A 12,563-nucleotide genomic window follows, 5' to 3' on the forward strand; every position below is an offset into this window, starting at 1 on the left:
CAGATTTTTGCAACAAGTTGTTTTAAAACTATAATCTCGTTGAAGGGAAAAAAATGAAGTGCAGTTGAAAAGGCAGTTATGCCGAAAGATAAACACAGCAATATTACTTATCAAAACGAGTACAGTTTTTGCTTGCCTAATGAATGCAACATATAGCTTTCTCTATATATACAAAACCTGAGGAAAAAAAAAAAGCTTTATAACATATAAAGTATGCAACATTATTTCAGGCATAACTGTATTGGATATGTATCTAGGCCTGAGAGTGTAGATAACACAATATAAGTGCTTTGCCTGTCTAAACATGTTAAATAAATGAGCATTCACTATCGCATTCAAATACATTAGTAGATGTACTCGCATAGTTAATTTTCTTTTTAATGCACTACACGTGACATTTGCAGCACAGAGCTATAGTGTATCTTACTGTTTGATGAAAGTTCTTCCACTTCTCCCTCTCCCCCCCCTTTTAAACAAACCTTTATTTGAATAAGCCTTTATGAAACAGATCTTTGGCATATCTTCTTTTCAGGAAGTTCAGTCAGTGTAAGCAGAGATAAAGCAGTCATGTTACGAAGAATATTACATAAGGGAAGATTTTTTAGAGAAAGAGGGTGACAAACATAAGGGAGGGGAAGAACGCCCTTAAGAGGAAATCTGATTTCTTTCTTGCAGCTGTTTGGTTTTATTGAGCTGTGATTTTCTATTCAAAGTAAAACAAACTTGGAGTTAAGAAAAAATTTACAGGAACTTTGGTGAAAATAATAATGAGAAAAGTGCTGCATAAATTATTTTCACCTATATCTTTATTTTCATAATGCTGGCTTTTTAGGAGAGAAAATGAAAAATTAAAATGAATATTCATACTGCAAATAATTAGGAAAACTATCCCTGAATTGTTTTTCTTATACTTGAAAATTCCTATATTGGTAGAAGGAGGACAGTAAAAGTAAAAACTGTATGCCTCCTTACCTTGAATAAGCCATCGAAATTCAAAAAATAAAAAGACAGCACTGATGTTTTAAGTTCTGGAATCTGATGTTGTCAATTAAATCTTTCTGCCTTTATGTTTCCTGCAGGAGGGCAGCTTTGGTGTACCACGACCAAGGCCATCTCAGAGGGTGAAGAGCTGGTTGCCTTTGTTGTGGATTTTGACTCCCGGCTGCAGGCTGCCAGTCAGATGACTCTCACAGAAGGCATGTACCCTGCTCGCCTGCTGGACTCCATACAGCTGCTCCCACAGCAAGCTGCAATGGCATCTATTTTGCCTACAGCTATTGTGAACAGTAAGTGGGGAATACTATTCTCTGGAGGTTTTTTAAAACAGCAGTACTTTAAGGCACATATGAAGAGCTAATGCAGCAATGGTGAATTCATGACCACAGAAACTACCCCACAGCTCAAAGCCTGCTTTTGTTCCCCCATCATCTCAGCGATAAAAAGAGCAGGAATAGGAGGCTAGTGAGAGCCTTACCCAGAGTACCTGACCTGCCCTCGTGTGGAGGTTCTGTGATCTGTTCCCAGAGGCAATAGGATTAGAAATTATTAAAAAAGTAGACAAGATAGGTCAGACAGCTCTCAAAGTCCAGCCTCTGCTGCTCAAGTAAGCTTGTTGCTTGCTGCTGCAGTTTCTGGTAATAATTCATGATACTCAGAAAAGGAAAAGAAACACATCCTTTCAGTGACTATTTCAAAATGCAGCAGAAATCATGCCTTATAGCAGCCCTGATTTATTGTAGTATCTCCACTCAATGTGGTTAACTAAGATTGTTTTTGCATCCTCTGGTCACCTATAGGCTCTATCATGGACAAAATGCAGCATGCATTCAAATGCTGTCCTCAGAGAGGAGGGATATTAATATTCCTGAACTGGGACAATTCAGCACAAATTAAATTTTATATCTTTAACTTTTTCTTTTTGCTGCTTTTTATCTTTATATAGCCCTAGTACCTCATCCTCCTTTCTAAGTACTTTTCAAATATATTGGCCATTACCATGATCCTCACCAGTCATCACTTAGACTTACTGCACATTCTTAGCTCTCAGCACTTGGCAAGTCTGTCCATTTAGACCCCATGCTGGAGCACTTCCCTGTGCTTCCTGCGGTTTTTAAGTATTATAATTAGTTATAATGAACACAGTATTTTGGGTGCAAATGCACATGCAAGCACATGATCTGCCACTCAGACTCACGCCTAATAACACAGAGTTTTGAGCACTCACAACATCTTCAAGCTCTTCACACAGTACTAGATAAAATATCCCTGGTAACACATTTCATTCCACATTTTCCTTTCAGTTTCTTTTTTTTTTCTAATTGCTTATTTTCTGGGTAAACAGTTTTGATAACTGCATATTTATTGTTAGCCTATTTTCAAAGTTAAACCTTCAGATGTCCAAATCATCCAAGTGCTCTCTTCCAAGAGTGAGTTGGAGCAGCCTCATGCCCTTAAGTTAAGCACATTCATTTCTACCCACCGGTGGGGCAGCTGTGAGCTGACATACCTGCTCACAGAACCAGCAATTAGGATTGCACAGGAACTTTCCAAAAGAAGGTGTCAGAAGCACCTAAAACACCACAAAGTTACCATTGTTAGGGGAAACCTGTGTTTGTAGCCAGCAGATGAACGGGAGCTGCTACAGCGGGTTACCTTGCCTAAATGTCACAGCTTGTGTGCACATTCTTGTGCAAATTTACGAGACCAACTCTGGGCTTTGGCAAAGTAGTCAGGTTTCTACAACATCACATTTCTGAAAACATCTTTGCTGTCAGCACTGACTTTTGCAGAGCCCTGGAAAGCCACTGAACATTGCTAAGAGGAGTCCTTAACTTTATGGTGCATCAGTTCTTGCCATACAGGTTTAGCAGCAACTCAGAGTAACCTCTGTGTTCTTGACTCCAGGAAGATGCTAAAACAGCAAGTCTCACTGCTCAGAACTTTCCACGTCAGTTTTAACTCTGCCTCTGATTATATGGGGCTATTTTCACATTTCAGTGTTGAGCTGGTAAAATTCAGTTTCTTCATTAAAGTCTTGAACTAGAAGTCCATCAGCAAACCGAATCAACCTCTAGATTTGTAATGAGCCATCTCTTAAGCGTTCTTTTTCTAGATCTCTGAAAAAAATTCCATTTCTAGAAAAAAAAAGTTGGTTTTGTAGGTTGTTTGGGGTTTTTTCTTATGTTTCCTAATATTTGCTAGTTGAAAAAACAAAATTAGAATATCACTCTTGGCTCATTCAGCTTGAGCTTGAATGTTTCATTTTCTGAATTGATCCATTGAAATATTTGGAAAGTATCCATTGAAATAAATTGAAATATTTTGGTTTTAAGTAATTAAAACATTAGCTTCAAGTAGCCTTTATCTGCTTTGCATCGCTTTAGAGTAGTAATAGTTTCAGATCCCATTCCTATATATCATTCTCCCTGAAATTCCATCCTCTCACCATGCAAAACTCCTCAAATGCGTTTCCTCTGCTTGGCATGGAATGGGAGTCACATATTCACCGTGCGTAACTGCAGCTACAGACTGTCCACGCCATCTAACCCATAGGAAATAAAGATGGCTGGAAGTCAAATTCATTAAGATAATCAGAAAGTTCAATTCTGTGATGGAATGCAGTCAAATGAATTCAAATAGGACGTTGCCCATATCAGAATTTCCAATTAGTACTTTTGGACTTTTCTGTGGAAATCTCAACAGTTCAACTTTTTTAAACCATTAAGGCCAAAACCAAATGTTGAAATGTCAGCTTTAAAGTGAGGTGGACATTTCAAATGATGCAATCTCTGCCAGTAATGTTTTAATAGTGGTGTATGTTGGAATACTAACTGCTCCATTAAATGTTTGTGTCTTAAATCCATGCACAATTATTCAGTGGCAAAGGGAAAAACAGAAATTGGTAGTGGTATAAATATTATTTTGCAAATTCATGAGCAGAAAAATAGACAAGCATTAGCATTGCAATCAGAGAAGCAAACTACGCAATGTAAATTTTGGCTGCCTTTGTAAATATTTAGCAAATAAAAGACTCATCCATGTCAACAGGTTGGAGTCTTCCACTTTGTTCACCCAAAGGAATTGAAACAGAGCACTTGTCCTATACACATCAATATTTGAAATTAAACATAAATTGTCATGAATGATAATGAATTGCATCATCAGCTACACACGCCATGTTTTCAGAGCACCCAGCCATTCTTCAAGACTAAGTTAATTACAGTCTCTAGCAGCTCTTTGCATTCTGAAGTCAGGAGGAGTTTTGATGCTGATCTAGATGTGTTTTGATGTTGACTGGAATTACCTGATCCTGAGATCAGCTGTCACAGTCTGGGGTTACTTATAATTTTATCCTCTCTTAGTCTCAAAAACAGTCGAGAGGTGTCCGGACCAGGTGCAGAGAATGGTCCTAGACCTATGACAGCTCCTGAAATTTATGCATGAATGGGAATGGTGTTCATTGACTTAAGCCAAAGGTATAGAAGGGACTAGTCTCATGATTTAACAATATAAAGAAGTTCCAGCGCTCACTCGCGGATCCTGTCACAGTTTAATTTACTAGTGTAGGTGTGCCTCAAGAGAGCAGGGATTTCTTCTTGTTCTTACTGATACAGTGGAAGGTTCAGTTTTCAGAAAGGTCAAATGGATCTTTTGTCTTTCTGAAATGTATACACAAAAGGTATCCTTTGACAGGACATTAACACACAAATATCTGTCCACTTCGTGTAAATACACCATCTGCATTATTACTCTTCACATCAGTAAAGTATGTAGCTTCTCATGCAGGATCAGACTTGTGCTGCTGAAAACACTCTGTGCAACCTCTGCATGGTCTCTCCTCAGAGGAGCTGCTCACACTTTGGGATAGGAGACAATGAAAAATTGTCTTATTCTCAGTAAATATCCTCTATGCATAGTGGAAAGTGGAAAAACAACAATTTACTGAAAACAAAAGGAGAAAAAATACATAAGAAATTTCAGTTTCTATAATTAATAAAAACAGGAACCAAGGAAATAAACATGCTGCTTACTATAATATCACCTTCAATACAGTAGGATCTTAAGGAAAAGTAATCTAGTCTGGACTCCTGCATATCAGACCAACAGGATTTTACAGTAATAATTGCATAAGCATACTGAAAATACATTCTTCAGAATGATCTGCAGTTACCACTCAAAAATTCCAAGGCCCAGAGCTGGAAAGTCTTGTGCACACAGAAAAAAAATTGAAAGATATCACCTAATGAGTAGTGATGTATTGGAAATATAGCATAGTTCCTGAATTAGTATTGCATGTTCCCAACAAACATTTAATTTAATTTTTTTTTAAAAATTATGTGCCAAAAACTTCTAGCTGTTTTCTTCATGCAGTTTTTTTAAAATATCCTCTTGAAAGAAAGAACTGTGTCCTGTGTTAGTCTCTCATCTGCAAGTGACATTTTAATAAACCCATATCTCTGCTTTCAATATTTTATTAAATAAATATTTTTTAATGGGGAAGGGAGAGGAATTAATCTAGCTGTGTTAATTGGTTGGCACCAAGTGAACTGTGGCTAACCTGCACCTGCTTATACTTGCTTGTAGAGGACATATTCCCTTGTAAATCCTGTGGCATTTGGTACCGAAGTGAGCGGAACCTGCAGGCCCATCTCATGTACTACTGCAGTGGGAGGCAAAGAGAGGGGCCGCAGCTGTCAGAGGAGAGTGAGGACAGTGCTCAGCAGATATCCAGTGTCTGCCCCTTTCCACAGTGCACCAAAAGCTTTTCGAATGCAAGAGCTCTGGAAATGCACCTAAATTCTCACAGTGGTAAGTACCATGTATTTTTGTGTATCATCTTCTAGATTTAGCTATTTGAAGAGTTATTCACTATAGACATTCAATGGATCAATGTCTCTCCAAATATATGCAAGCATTGCATATAGATAATACCAAAATGTCAACAGTTTCTGACCTGTGTTCTACACCAAGCACCTCTCCCAGGTAAGCAGTGTCATCGTTCTTATCTACTAATCCTCATTTGAATGTTGTCTCTCTCTTAATGTGTGTATACACACATACAGGCAGCATTTTTCCACTGGTGAAGGTATGATCAGGAATCCAGACACAATCAATTACTTCAGGATTCCAGCTACCAAACATACAACCAGAGAACATGTCCTTCTGAAGTAATGTCTTAGTGCCCTAGAGGAGGCTTCTTAGGCAGAAGGCTTTAAGGATCATGGTCCAGAACTCTGTGCTTTTATGAGGACACTTGTATCATAAAAAATTTCTTGTTTGATAGAAATATTCTTTTTCCTTCTTATAAATATAAAATGGGGATAGTATTTTAGAATCACAAAAACAAAGAACTGTAGGTTTGTCTAGGTTGGAAAAGACCTTTGAGATCATCAAGTCCACCCTAAACCATGTTGCTAAGCACCACATGAGCATGGGGTAGATGACCAATTTTCAATTGAATTAGGGATGGAAACACAAGTTAAAAATTTTCAGGACATTTTGCATTGGAGTTTTCAGTAGCAGAGAAAACCCACAAGAAGAAAGACTGCAGTGTCAGTGTGTGGTGTGTTTGCTGTCTGGTGTACAGAGCTGTTTCTGGAAAGGGGCAAGGGCTCTACAGGTGCTCCTGATCCTCCCGTTAAATGAATGGAGTCTAAAGGACATTAATGGGTGGAGAAGAAAGCCTTATTTGGCTTCAGTGTAAAAACTCCTGGGGCATGTGTAGTCTACTCTGCGGATTTGGTGAAGTAAAAAATGTTCCTCTGATACTTGGGCAGCAATTGCAAATCTAAAAGGCAACATACTGCCTTGGAGGAGTTTGGCACCTCCTGGAAAAGGAGTGGAAGAGTGCTGAGTGAAAACTTCTTTATGTAGACAACACAGAAAACCATTCATTTAGAGGTCAGATGTTTTTTTGCTTCAAGATCTTAATTTTGAATATCAGGCTATTGCCATTTTCTTTTTGTTGCCTAGAAAATATTTCACTGTTCAGTAAACCAGCAGAACCATAGGCTACAACAGCTTCAATAAGATCAGGTGAATGCAGCCCAGTGTGTCTTACAGCCTAGTAATTATAACCAGATACTCTGGGAAGATTACAGACAAATTTCTCCCCAAGCAGAGGAAAACTCTGAAATATTAGCCATTGTGCAGAAGATTTGCTTCAACTATTTGCATTTAGTGACATACCATTGGCTTAGCTGTTGGGGATTTTGAGCCATGAGCTGCAAGTGACCATGTCTGCCTGTAATCTAGAGATAAGCATCTGTGTTCCTTGAAAGACATAGATCTGAGATTGTGGTGAATTTCCAGTAAGAATCTTTAGTTATTTCTTAGAGCAGAGGATAAACCTCAGGCCTTTCCCTTTCTTTTTAGTCATAAACCAGTCTATTCAATCATTCTTGCTCTCTTTCAGATCCTGTCAGTCTTTACTTTTCTGTACAGATTATCAGAAGTTATAACACCTTCTGCAGTAGGCATGAAACATTCCTTTTCCAAATGCCTTGTAATCTTTGGAAGCCCTGTGTTTGTTCCACCTTCTGTTACTGTTCTCGCTGGAGGCTCTAGCAGATCCACACCATTGGAACACACAGAGCCCTGACTGAAATTCAAAGTCCCCACCATAGAGCTGCTGTCACTGTACCACATGATGGGGAAGCATGTACTGTGTACCTCCTTGGTTCCCTTCTGGCCTCTGAGGCCAAGAGCAGGTCAAATTTCAAATGTCACTCACAACTTGGGGGGTCACTGGTGCTAGGGAAGAAGGGCGGACCTCCAGGTACAACAGCTTGCCTACCCATAGAGTGAGCTACAACATCCTTACAGGTTTGTATTGTCCAGCTACCACACGCCTACTTCACCTGACTGAGGTGTGGTATATGTGTGTGTATGTGTAGGCAGAACAAATACTCATTTTAAATTCTGAATATCATCCCTATCAATATTTTTTCAGTTTTTATGGTCTAAAATGTAACTAGAATCCATGTTGTTGCAGTAGAGAAACGTGGTGTTGCAGTAGAGAAATTTGGTCTTATCTCTTTTTAAAGCATTTTCAATTTCAAAATGCTATGAAACATGGAGTTTTTTGTTTAGTCAGTGATCGTGAGATGTCTTTGAATGCACTGTTCTTGATAAAGTGGTAGTGATTTCATGAGGAAAAGGTGCTGTATTATAGCTGTAGTTGCCAACGGCCATTATATGTGAAAGATAAAATGTCAGTGTCTTACTGCTCCTCCTCCCTTCACAAGGAACACAGCTCATCAGTCCTTTCTGATGAGGATAGATCTGTAACCTCTTTCCACACTACAGACAACCTATGCAAGCAAAGAGCTGAGCATCAATAATGCTCAAAATGCTACTTCTGCTTTGTGTGTGGCTTTGAGGCACACTGAGGGCTCTACCTCAAGCTACATCTTGACCTTGGTGTGGTCTCTGTGCATTCAAAATTTCCAGCAATTGTGCATGGGGAACATTATGTCTCCCTGTAGTTGTAACTGTAATTTCTGAGACCTTTTCATTTAGAATAAGTCCAGTCTATTTTTATCCTTTCCCTTGTTCTTTCTCTCCCTTCAGCTCTGATGAATGCATGCAAATACTAGGACTCTTCAAAGCAGAGCAGAAATCTGGGAATAACCTAGGAGTTTGATGAAAAACCAATTCAAGTATTTTCAGGGTGACTAATACCATCTCATTAAAAGAAAATTAGTTATTCTCACTGTATTTGTACCTTCTGTGCAACTGATTTCCCAGTATACTTCATGTGGGGCAAAATGGTCAGTTTATTTTATATTTTGCTTTTTTCTCTAGGAGTGAAAATGGAAGAATTTCTCCCACCTGGTGCTAGTCTGAAATGCACAGTTTGTACTTACACTGCAGACTCAGTGATTAACTTTCATCAGCACCTGTTCTCGCATCTTACTCAAGCTGCCTTTAGATGCAATCACTGCCATTTTGGCTTCCAAACTCAGAGGGAGCTACTTCAGCACCAAGAGTTACATGTCTCTGGCAACAAAATTCAGAGGGAAAGTGACATTGAACACTCTCCAAGTGGAAATGAAGAAAGTTTACAGCCAGCAACGGACCTGTTGAGCAGAAATGATGTTCCCCAGAGCCAAAAGACCATGCAGACTAAAGATGCAAGTTCTGATACAGAGCTTGATAAATGTGAAAAAAAGGCTCCACTTTTCCTTCCAAACCAGAGGCCAGAAACCCAGCCTGCAGCAAATAAGCAGAGTTTTTCATATACCAAAATAAAATCTGAACCATCCAGTCCAAGACTTGCTTCATCGCCAGTTCAGCCTAATATTGGTCCTTCTTTCCCAATGGGACCTTTTCTCTCCCAGTTTGCTTTTCCCCAAGACATCACTGTGGTTCCTCAGGCTTCAGAGATATTAGCCAAAATGTCGGAACTGGTCCATCGAAGGCTGAGGCATGGAAGTAGCAATTATCCGCCTGTAATTTACAGTCCTTTGATGCCTAAAGGGGCTACATGTTTTGAATGCAACATAACATTCAATAATTTGGACAACTATTTAGTACATAAAAAGCATTACTGCAGCAGCCGATGGCAGCAGATGGCAAAGTCACCAGATTTTTCCAGTGTTCCAGAAAAAATGCCTGAAGCTGTAAGTCCCAGTAATGGTCAAAGCTCTATAAACATCCTGAATGCAGCTCCTCATGCATCAGATCCAGAAAATCAACTTCTGCAGACATCTTGCTTAAACTCTTCCAATGTTTTAGATTTGATTGGGCCAAACAATAAAAGTCATGAAAAAGACTTTACTGCACAGCCTAAGAAGTTGTCAACTGCAAGCAATGGTGATGAGAAGATAAATGGAAAACCTTCTGATGTGAAGAATCCCAATGCTCCCTTGGTAGAGGGGGAGAGTGACCCTAACAAGACCACGTGTGAAGCTTGTAATATTACTTTCAGCAGACATGAGACCTACATGGTCCACAAGCAGTATTACTGTGCCACTCGCCACGATCCCCCGCTGAAGAGGTCTGCTTCCAACAAAGTGCCTGCCATGCAGAGAACAATGCGTACTCGGAAGCGAAGGAAGATGTATGAGATGTGCTTACCAGAGCAAGAGCAGAGGCCACCACTAGTTCAACAGCGATTTCTAGAAGTTGCTAATCTTGGAAATCCTTGTACATCTACTCAAGAGTCAACAGAGGGCCTTGGAGAATGTTACCATCCACGATGTGATATCTTTCCAGGAATAGTCTCAAAGCATCTGGAAACATCGCTGTCTATTAACAAGTGCGTTCCAGTTTCAAAGTGTGACACTGCCCACTCCACCGTGTCTTGCTTGGAGATGGATGTGCCAATAGATCTCAGTAAAAAATGCTTACCCCCGTCGGAGAGGACATCCACTTCTCCCAAAAGGCTGCTGGACTACCATGAGTGCACTGTTTGCAAGATCAGTTTTAACAAGGTAGAGAACTACCTGGCTCACAAGCAGAATTTTTGTCCTGTCACTGCTCATCAGCGTAATGACCTGGGACAACTTGACAGTAAGGTGTTTCAAAACCCAGAAAGTGAAAGAAACAGCCCAGATGTCAGTTATGAGAGAAGCATAATCAAATGTGAGAAAAATGGAAACTCGAAACAGTCCTCTCCTAATGGAAACTTATTTTCCACACACTTAGCAACACTTCAAGGACTGAAAGTCTTTAGTGAAGCAGCCCAGCTTATTGCTACAAAAGAAGAAAACAAACATTTGTTTCTTCCACAATGCCTTTACCCTGGAGCAATAAAGAAAGCTAAAGGAGCAGATCAGCTTTCTCCATATTATGGAATAAAGCCAAGTGATTACATTTCTGGTTCTCTCGTCATTCATAATACTGATTTAGATCAAAGCACAACTACAGAAAGTGAATCTCCGAAAGGCCAGGCACCTTCGAATGGATGTGCTGTGCAGAAGAAAGAATCTCTTCCACTACTGCCGAAAAACCGAGGCATGGTAATAGTTAATGGGGGACTAAAACAGGAGGAAAGACCTGCTGCTAACCCACAGCAAGAGAACATTTCCCAGAATCCTCCACATGAAGATGGGCACAAGTCTCCTTCTTGGATCTCTGAGAATCCCTTAACTACAAATGAAAATGTCTCTCCAGCAATTCCTACAGCAGAGGAACAGTTGTCTAGTATAGCTAAAGGTGTGAACGGCTCTACCCAGGCTCCAACCAGTGGAAAGTATTGCCGACTGTGTGACATCCAGTTCAACAATCTTTCAAACTTTATAACTCATAAGAAGTTTTATTGCTCTTCACATGCAGCAGAACATGTCAAATGAAACAATCGGTCACCTTTGGTACCTGTGTTTAGCATATTGTTCCATACAGTTTAAAGAAAGTTTGAATTACATCTGGACAATCAGGAGATTTCACTATTGCTGAGTTGAAGACTTAAAGGTGTAATTTCATTACAGTCCATTAGTAAAGTGTATTATTGGTGCCATTTTCAAAAATATTAATTTATTTTACCAGCAGTATTCATAGCTGTAGTTATGTTATTTTTTATTTAAAAACTTTATATTAAAGTCATTTGTAATGTTATTGTATAGTTATTGTGTAGCACATATGGTTTGCACTGTATAGTAGATTTTAAAGAAAATAGTCGCAAACAATACAGAAAAGCATTTTAGAAATAGCTTCAAAAGCACTTGTGTATCCTGATTTTTTTTCTTATATGCTGTTGCAGATATATGTATAGGCTAAAATATAACTTGCAAAGAAGTTTCAACTATGCTGTAAAGTTCGCCTTAAAATTTCAATTTTTTTGAACAATTGGGCTCAGTTTGCACTTTATATTTTAGCAGATACAGTACTTTAGTCATTAGGCTTTGCATTTGTATGTAGCAGTATGTTTCTGTCCACTTTCTTAATCTGAAACGTACGTTAAATGAAGATGGCATTTTCTTTCTTGTATAGTACTTGTATTTTCTTTTGCTGATGCATCTCTGTCTCAATTTTTAAACCTTTGCTGTTAAATGCAATACTTTATAAAGAATGAACAAAATTACTGGAAGCAGTATTGTAAGAAATGAGGTCATATCAATCAGTTTTATCTTTTGAAAGGCACAGTCTAAAACAAAACCCTAAACTCAATGCTGCAATTATGAATCTAATTCATATATAAGATATATTTAAATATAAGAGTAGCAATACTGCAACTGGTGATCACAAAGATAATGTTCTACTTCTGATAGAAATAATTTCTCAACAAATGTTGTTACTATGCATGTATATGGATGGAATAAAATTCCAGATCATTGGAGAAGTTTGGCAGTAATTTCTTTAATTTTTTTTTAAATTTTATTTTGTTTTTCAAGGTGGATTTAGAGCTCACAAACTGTAAAGAAGTTCTTAGGAACAAGCTAACATTGCCTTCTCTTCAGTGGAAGCAAAGTGTTCAAAGAGACAATGAGTACAAAGGATACCTCCACTTCCAGGGAGTCTCTACTAACAGGTCACTAGTGCAACTGGGTCTAAGACTGCCTAGTGAACTAAAAATGTGAGGGTCTGAAAGCAGGAAGGCTGTTCTCTTTACTGGTGCCAAG

At 38.8% G+C, this 12,563-nt stretch overlaps 1 protein-coding gene across 2 annotated transcripts in view; it reads left to right on the top strand.

The window, feature by feature from the left end:
- Nucleotides 1-12,280, top strand: part of ZFPM2 (zinc finger protein, FOG family member 2) — a 305,906-nt gene extending 293,626 nt beyond the window's left edge. For both annotated transcript variants that reach the window (XM_048286793.1, XM_048286794.1), the window contains 3 exons: nt 1,080-1,286; nt 5,584-5,808; nt 8,806-12,280. In XM_048286793.1, the coding sequence (XP_048142750.1) occupies nt 1,080-1,286; nt 5,584-5,808; nt 8,806-11,297 (2,924 nt within the window). In that variant the 3' untranslated portion in view covers nt 11,298-12,280. The remainder of the gene's footprint in view (nt 1-1,079; nt 1,287-5,583; nt 5,809-8,805) is intronic.
- Nucleotides 12,281-12,563: the final 283 nt, after the last annotated feature.

Source organism: Corvus hawaiiensis, chromosome 26 (genome assembly GCF_020740725.1).
Source record: "Corvus hawaiiensis isolate bCorHaw1 chromosome 26, bCorHaw1.pri.cur, whole genome shotgun sequence".
NCBI classification, from domain to species: domain Eukaryota; kingdom Metazoa; phylum Chordata; class Aves; order Passeriformes; family Corvidae; genus Corvus; species Corvus hawaiiensis.